Source organism: Danio aesculapii, chromosome 8 (assembly GCF_903798145.1).
Source record: "Danio aesculapii chromosome 8, fDanAes4.1, whole genome shotgun sequence".
NCBI classification, from domain to species: Eukaryota; Metazoa; Chordata; class Actinopteri; order Cypriniformes; family Danionidae; genus Danio; species Danio aesculapii.
In genome coordinates this window covers 7,946,793-7,956,025 of record NC_079442.1, presented here as the reverse complement: position 1 = coordinate 7,956,025, position 9,233 = coordinate 7,946,793, and the positions used below count along the sequence as shown (strand labels likewise).

Genomic DNA, 9,233 nt, shown 5'->3' with positions numbered 1-9,233 from the left:
GGCGCAAACTGCACAAATCTCACAATGTCAATACTTAACAACAGTGAAAACTATAACAAAATAGACCTATATCCTCTCGTTTGGTCACTACTGCAAAAATCAACATAGCCTAACATTTGCATGACAGAAAACCGAAATGTTTACAAGAACGCGTCAGAGTTTGAGGAAGTAGTAAAAGCGTAATCACCGGTGGGTGTGGCTCCGCTCACCTGGAGTGACGTGTGGCGCTGAGGTACAGAAGCGGCGAAGGTGCAGGAATGTTTTGAAGTTTTGCTTAAAACTGTATTTGTGTAATATGTTTAGCGTCCGTGCAGGGAAATCTGAGGCCGGCACACTTTCAGAATCACAGTGCACGTGAAACTAACAGGGTAAGTCGACCCCAGTGTTTGTTTAACCTTTGGACGGACTGAAAATGCTGTTGTTTTGATCGCTAGTCAATCTGGGCGTGAAATGCTGTTACTGTAAATTGTTTATTCCACCTGACTGGAATTATTGTTGGCATGTTATTATGTTTTCACGGTGTGTAGGCGATGTACAACAGTTGTATGTCAAGAAAAACGAAAGTAGCTTTACACAAAATATGAATTTCTTATATTAAATGGTTCTTTTTAATAACTATTCGCGCTAAAACATACTTTGGGGAACTCAAAATGACTGTTCAGTGAAATTCCCTTTTGGAATCTTCGATGAGATGACTGTTAATCAAAGTTTACTATTGTTTTCCGTGATTTGTGAATGATTGCACCTGCTTCTGTGATCAAGGGTCAATCCACTGAGCTTCTGGAAAATGACTAGCAATTGTTATTTGCTGAATGCTGCTGAAATATGCATTACAGGAACCTAAAATACTTACCATAAAAATGGACACTTTTATGTGTTAACGTTATTAATAACTAAAATTACTAAATATATAATTCAATAAGTAATATAATTAGTCATATAAATAATAACATTAGATTAGGTTTAACTTTATTGTCATTACACATGTACAAGGCAACGAATATAGGCAATGTATTTTGGTGCATTTAAACAAAACAGATTTATTAAACTGATGTATTTATTAAAGTAATATTTTAGTCACCATATTTAGAAATTGAAAGCTAATGCGATTAACTTCAAGCTAAATATTGCAAAACAATTACAACCTACAAAATTTCAACTAAAATGTTCAATATTTTTGCTCTTCAATTTTGTGTTTAATATTTTTCTATAACATTTTAATTTGGGTGTACTAGCTTTTGGACCGTTATCATAAGTTATTTTGTTGGATAAGCTCCAGATTTGGCTTCAGTACTGACTAATCTTAAGTATTTGCACAAATATAATATTGTATAGCTTCCTATTATAAAAATGAATTTAAAAGATAGATTTGTGAGGGGTGTACTTACAGTTGAAGTCAGAATTATTAGCCCCGTTTATTTTTTTCCCCCCAATTTCTGTTTAACAGAGAGAGATTTTTTTTCAACACTTTTCTAAACATAATAGTTTTAATAACTCCATTCTAAAACAGATTTATTTCATCTTCACCATGATGACAGGAAATAATATTTTACTAGATATTTTTTAAGACACTTCTGTGCAGCTTAAAGTGACCTTTAAAGGCTTAACTAGATTAATTAGGTTAACTAAGCAGATTAGGGTAATTAGGCAAGTTATTGTATAATGATGGTTTGTTCTGTAGACTATCGAAAAAAATATAGCCTAAAGGGGCTAATAATTTTGACTTTTAAAATGTTTTTTAAAAGATTAAAAACTGCTTTTATTCTAGCCGAAATAAAACAAATAAGACTTTCTCCAGAAGAAAAAATATTATCAGACATACTGTGAAAATTTCCTTACTCTGTTAAACAACATTTGGGAATTATTTAAAAAGAAAGTAAAATCAAAGGGGGGCTAATGATTCTGACTTCAACTGTATATGCTGAGCACTGTAATTAATTAAATAATATAATATAGTTATTTTTTATTAATTTAAATGTTAATTAAGTTATATTTAATACATTTTAATAATTGATACTTTAAAAAAATGCTAATTTACATTTTTAGATGAAAACAACATTTGAAGCTGGATAATGATATTATTAGAGCTTTCTGTATGTATACTTTTCAGCTGAAATGTAATCATTTATAGCTGAATAATAACATTAACATTGCATAAAGCACTGCATAAATATATGTTGCTAAATGTATACAGTTACGGTGCTGTTTATGATTTATAATCATTTTAATTTAAAAATGTGCATCCAATGTAAAAAGTATTGCATGCAAATCAACAAACTGATGTCTTCAAGTGCAAATACAGTAAATAAATACTCTGATACAGTAATGGGAATCTAATAACAGTGCCTATTGGAAATACAGGTATTCAGCTGACACAAGAAAACAACGTATTTTATTGTTAATAAACAAATCATTTTTATTTTTTGTGTAATAAAAAAAAACCTTAAAATTCTGTCAGAAGTGTCAATTTTACAACTAATCTAAAAATCTGGCATGTGAGGTTTCAAAAAAATAAAATCTAAATAATGAGAATGTGACAAAAATGAAATAAAAATAGTCAAAATTAAGTTCTCAGTAGTTCACATTGCCAATCAAAAATGTTGTATCATGGAACATGATCATTACTTTATATTCAGATGATGTTTGACATAAAAGAAAAATCTACAATTTTGACCCATACAGTGTCAATATAATTAGCCCCCTTAAGCAACAGTTTTCGATTGTCTACAGAACAAACCATCGTTATACAATAACTCGCTTAATTACCCTAACCTGCCTATTTAACCTAGTTCAGCCATTAAATGTCACTTTAAGCTGGAAACAAGTGTCTAGAAAATATCTAATAAAATATTATGTTCTGTCATCATGGCAAAGAAAAAACAAGTCAGTTGTTAGAAATTAGTTATTAAACCTATTGTTTAAAATTTTGTTGAATATACTGTGTGTTTTTTCCACAGTAGAACAATATACAGGGAGGCTAAAAATTCAGGAGGGCTAATAATTCTGACTTCAACTGTATGTTACATTTACTATTATCATGATAACGATAAATTAACAATATATTGTAGCAAGATATTGACAATCATCTACCCTAACGTCTCTACAGGTTAAAGCGGGGGTCTGCTGGTGACCCTAATCAGATGTTCAACAAGTGACGCGCACTTCACCAGCCAATCAGAAAACCAATAAAACTGCCATGTCTCACAGAAAGTCTGATGGCTCCACATATGACCAGTCTCTTCTTGTTCCGGAGAGCCGATTCAACACAGTCCTTCAGCTGGACCAGTCGTCAGGAAAGTCAGCGTCCAGCATCAACCTGTCCAGATTGGATTCTCCAGAGGATGAGCGCAGGACGGTAGTGCTCAGCACCCAGAGCGAAGCGGCCCGAAAACGGGGCACTCAGCAACTCATTCCAAAGAGCTTGGCTGTGACCAGCCGCCCCAAAAACCGCCACCACACCACTGTAGTGACACTACCCGTGCCCCTACAGGCCTCGGAAATTGCCTGGGAGGACTATGACAGTGATGCTGGCGATGGCGTTTCACTCAGGAGAAATCGCAGGAATAAATCATATCGTGCTGCGATCACTAGTCTGCATCTTGACGGTGATTTTCAACCGGAAAGTCTGTCGCCGGTCAGCGACGAGAAAGTGGTCAGCCCAAAGCAAGCGAACAAATCAGGACGCAAGGCAAGTGATTTAATAGTTTTTGACAAATGCACAATTTTGATAGAAGGTAAACTCTGCTTTGGGATATTTATTATGTTTTTAATTTGCGGACCTAAAAATCACTTCAAGTGCTATAATGCCATTTAGGGATGCTCCAATCAGGATTTTCACAGCCGATATAGAATACCGGTTCCTTGTCATGGTGATCGGTCGATACTAAGTACCGATTCTGATGCTTCAAGCTTTATAATGCATTCAGCACATTTTCCCTCAAAGTATGATACTTAAAGCCCTGGTTAGATCACATGAATTTGTCACGATTTCGGGACAATTTCTTTGATGTAGGGTGTCGTGGGGATTCGTAAATGACAAATGGGTGTCGTGAAAAGATTCAATCGTTTCTTCTCGTGTAATGTGGCGTAGTTCACAACAACCAATACTATGTCTGCGACGCCTCACAACACCATCGCAGAAAGTCTAGCATGTTTACATTTTTTTTCTCGTACTTCACGATGAGTTCGTCACGTGGGTGACACTATGCAATAGGAGCACATCATTTCTCTGTTATATCAGTGGGCAATGGCGTTTCACTCAGGAGAAATCGCTGGAATAAATCATATAGTGCTGCGATCACTAGTCTGCATCTTGATGGTGAACTTCAACCGGAAAGTCTGTCACCGGTCAGCGACGAGAAAGTGGTTTTGTCCAAAGCAAGCAAACAAATCAGGACGCAAGGCAAGTGATTTAATAGTTTTTGACAAATGTACAATATTGATAGAAGGTAAACTCTGCTTTGGGGTATTTATTATGTTTTAATAAGCGGGCCTAGAAATCACCTCAAGTGCTATAATGCCATTTAGGAATGCTCCAATCAGAATTTTGCAGCCGATATAGAATACCGATTCCTTGTCATGGTGATCGGTCGATACCAAGTACCGATTCTGATGCTTCAAGCTTTATAATGCATTAAGCACATTTCCCGCAAAGTATGATACTTAAAGCCCAGGGGTCTCATGTATCATCACTTCGTACGCACAAAAACTTTGCGTACGCCAGATTTCACGCTTAGATTGACTAACGATGAAATGAACGTGAGAATGTGTGTTGGTCCACGCCAACTTTATGCCTGGCGTACGTGCATTTCTTGTGTGTGTTTGTTTTATTTCCATTGGCGACTCCTAGAGGCAATTATGTTAAATTACACACTACAAAGTATCTTTGAGCCGTGCAATGGCAGCTGCATGGGACGGGATCATCCACATGTCTAGCAGGTAAATAAGGTTTCCATAACATGCAGTTGACCAGCCAAATATTTAAGTGCAATTTGCAGCTATCGCCGGTTTTCCCAATGGATAGGAGCGATCGACTGCACACACATTGCTATAAAGGCACCATCTGAAGACGAATTTGCATACATGAATCAGAAACATTTCCATTCAATAAATGTGCAAATAAAATATGACGCTCAAATGCGCGTAACATAATACACACACTTCTTAATGATTCCTACTTTTTTTCCTCGTGATGAAGAGTATGCAAAATCTGATATGTAGTGGGGGAGTTCATCAGATGCTGGATTCGAACCGAGTTCATGCTCGAACGCGTCAAAACATGTTGCCATGCGCTTTATGAGCTACGCTACAATAGACACTACAAAATTTTACACCTTTACATGGGACCATTTCTTTTTTTATTTTCACTCACAGTGCAATGTTCAGAACCCACTTAGTTAACAACGTCAGCTAAACTCCCACTCTATTTTTTTCTTTTCTTATTAATTCCATATGACAAACTTGCAAATAACACAGTTTTTCTCCAGTCTACCTCCGAAAGGAGCACCTCCAATTCACATTCTGTTCAAAGTTTCTCTTCTTGTTTGCTTGCTTTTGCCATTTCTTTTCATTTGGTTTTGCCAAAGTAGAGTCATTACCATATTCATACGGGGGAGGTGGCAGGGAGGGGTTTTGCGCTCGTGCATGTGCGCTCAGTTTCACGTGAATTCTGATGTACAAAGAGAATATGCTTGGGATTCGGCGCACAAATAAATGTGCTGTAAATAAATTTAAATGCTGTAGATGTGCGTACGCAGTAAAAAATTCAGATGTATGAAACACTGCGTACGCACATCTACAGCATTTAAATTTATTTACAGCACATTTATTTGTGCGTACGCAATGTTTTAGTATGATTTCAACGCAAGTCTTCGTACTTGAGGCCCCTGGTCAGATCACATGAATTTGTCACTATTTTGGCACAATTTCTTTGATGTAGGGTGTTTTGTGGATTCGTAAATGACAAATGGGTGTTGCGAAAAGATTCAATCGTTTCTTCTTGTGTAATGTGGCATTGTTCATGACAACCAATACCATGCCTGCGACGCCTCATGACACAATTGCAGAAAGTCTAGCATGTTTTATTATTTTTTTTTTTCTGAGTTCTCTCATCCTTCCAACAGAGTTTGTTCTTCTGAGGTAATCTGGAAACACGTTCAGTGCTGCGAATACATTGGAAAAGCATGTTCTGCTTATTCAAATTTGTCATTATTAGTAAAAACAGTTTAATATAGGCTTCTCTGAAACTGTGAATATTTCACTTTAATTTTATTTAGGCTAGATTATTATTTTATTTAACAAACCAACACAATCCCACAGCAATTTGTGTTTTGGTGCATATAGCGGAATTGTTTTGAAGCGCTTCACTTGAAATGTTATTCGTTATTCTTGTTTATAGATAACTGACCAACAAAAGAAACATTAACATTAAGATAAGAATTATAGCAAATGAAATCCATGCATCCTCTCGGTAGTAAACAAACAGTGTGTCAACTTATGTGTGATTTCGCGGTCGTGGATACATCCTTACATTAAGACAGAAATTAAATTTTTGGGTGAATTATACCTTATAAATACAGTATGTGACACTTTTAACACCATTTGGAGGTGTCCATATTGCTGAGCAACGAATATAAAACGTGAAGACTTGTGCATCTGTATTTACGTTTCTTTCCTTACCCTGAAAATATAATCGGCTGAATAGTAGAAAAGCTGAATTAAGATTGTGTGTAGGGTTGAATCAATATTGCAATCTTTTTTTTCATTAATCATGCAGCCCTACTTATAGCAACACTTGTGACTGCTTTGGGAAATAACACTCGTCGTAGATGTCACAGGATGACTGATCGTGAAGGAACGTGTAGTCTGGCACATTTGTTACCCATGACAAGTTAAGATTTTATCCCCCCAAAAATTTGCATAATCTGACATAGTGATTTTCGTACGCGACAATAAAAATCGTGTGATCTGACCGTGGCTTAAGTGGAGATCTCTCCTTACCGAAGAGAACAAATGAAGGATGTTGCATATAATCCCCTATGTCTCTCTTATATCCATTTAGTGTGAACGTATCACAGTCAGAGGCAGCTTTACAGAAAAAAAAAAATTAATTAAAAGATTGGTAAGAAAAGTTGCTAACAAAGCAATTTAGAAACACTGCAAATGATGGAAAAAAGAATTAAACATCTCAATCAAGAAAAAGTTTGCAGCGCATATTTGCAAACGAAGTTAAAATGCACAGCTTTAAATCCATATTTTTTTTATTGCAATGAAAAGATTACAAAATGGTATATTATTAAATATTTATATTAAATGTAAAGTAAAAAAATATTTCAATTTTTTTTTTTTATTTATTTAATTAAAATGTTCAGCCAGGATTTAGTGAACTTGCAATATTGTCAAAAAACACAGAACTTTCAGTTCTTTTACATGTAAAAAGGCCTAAAAAAATTATCACAATATAATTTTTTATATCATTCAGTATCGATAATTATTGAATATTTTTTAACAATCCATTTAGAAATATTAAGATTTTTTTTTTATTTAACCACTTTATTTTAATTTACCAACATTACTTAGACAAATAGTTTTAATAGTCAAAAAAAATGTGTAAACTAAAATCTCATCTCTTATTTCTTATAATAAGATAAACGTGTTAAAGAGACTCTTAAACTTGATAAAATATTTAATAAGTGTAAACGCTGAACAATCAAAACAAACTTCTAGGTGTCAATAGCCATTTTTATGCACATTTTGCATATGTGAATAAAAAACGGTTGATAGAAACACCAAGATGCGCATAAATTTTGAAAATGCGCATAAAAAAACATGCGCATAACTGAGTAGGATAAGCTTTTTATTTGATAAGAAAAGATGCACATAAACAACAATGGAAACACTTTTACCAAACAAATTCCAGTGTGCACATGAAAGTCATGTAATTTTTTTTTTTTTTTTTTTTTTATAAGAGATCATGTGATAAATTAAATTCATCTTTATTTGTATAGCACTTTTGCAATGTAGATTGTGTCAAAGCAGCTTCACATTGAAGATTATAGTGAAATGAAACTGTGTCAGTTCAGTTTTAAGAGTTGAAGTTCAGTTTAGATTAGTTCAGTTCAGTGTGGTTTAATATTCACTGTTGAGAGTCTAAACACTGAAGAGCAATCCATCGATCGAAGTCCTGAACTATGCAAGCCAGTGGCAACAGCGGCGAGGAAAAACTTCACCAATTGGCGAAAGTGAAGGATAAAAAACCTAGAGAGAAACTGGGCTCAGTTGGGCATGACCATTTCTCCTATGGCTAAACGTCTTGTGCAGAGCTGCTGTCTAGGCGCCTGAGGCTAGAGAACGCTGGGCGTCAGCGAAGACTTCTTTGTCCCTGGAGTCTCACAGGAGTCAGATGCATGCTCTCTACTCCTCCATGACCACCACAGCAGCTGCTCAGGATACAGCCTGGTCCGGGATTGTGGAAACCTTGGGATCAAGGTCTTTGATCGCATCAGTGGCACTGCATAATCTCTGGTGGAAATAGAGGATGAAGAGAATAATTAGCGTAGCTGCTGTTCATAGTGTACATAAACGAGATGCGTGGAGCTCATTGATTCGTTGAGTGTATGCTTTACTAATAAAAATGTGTGAGAATGGAGAAAGCAGCAGGCTGAGCACATTGTAAAACATCTGAAATGTTGTTTTGGTCATTCTAAAACACCTTAACCGTTTTCGTATTAGTGTTATTATACTATTAATGACCTCCAAAATCAAGAGCATCTGTGCTCCGCGTCTCACGACTTCAAACGCCACCGCACGTTCACCGTGTGTCAAGATTGTCTTCTGAGGCGCAAATCATTTATTAAATAAAGAAAAGATTCACACAGCTTCTCCTACCACAGCAAATTCAAATTCACTGTTGCTATTTGGCACCAATTAATCAGGAAATGACGATTTTGTTGGCTTTGACTCGTTAGACGCTGCTTTATTCGCACGTCTTTTATGCGATATTCCAGTTTTGTGCGTGAAGTTAATTCGCATTTTGGATGAAAACATTGCTAGTAATAATGATAAAGTAAACCTCAAACTCTGTAAACAAAACAAATTATGATAATCAAATCTGAGCTTTCAAGTAAAAGAACTAATCATCATTATTCGAATACATACTGCAACATTACAAATTGTGAAGTTGGATGACGACATTACCCCTTTGCTAAGAAATCTTTCAGATGGGGTGCTGGTGG

General features: G+C 35.5%; 1 protein-coding gene across 2 annotated transcripts in view; it reads left to right on the top strand.

Annotated features, from left to right (window-relative positions):
* The first annotated feature begins 200 nt into the window (after nt 1-200).
* The window catches only part of arhgef16 (Rho guanine nucleotide exchange factor (GEF) 16), a 49,389-nt gene continuing 40,356 nt past the window's right edge, over nt 201-9,233 (top strand). The window contains exons 1-3 of one of the 2 annotated variants that reach the window (XM_056463114.1): nt 201-368; nt 2,958-3,015; nt 3,107-3,688. In XM_056463114.1, coding sequence (XP_056319089.1) covers nt 3,197-3,688 — 492 coding nt within the window. In that variant the 5' untranslated portion in view covers nt 201-368; nt 2,958-3,015; nt 3,107-3,196. The remainder of the gene's footprint in view (nt 369-2,957; nt 3,016-3,106; nt 3,689-9,233) is intronic. The other variant, XM_056463113.1, reaches the window with a different exon arrangement.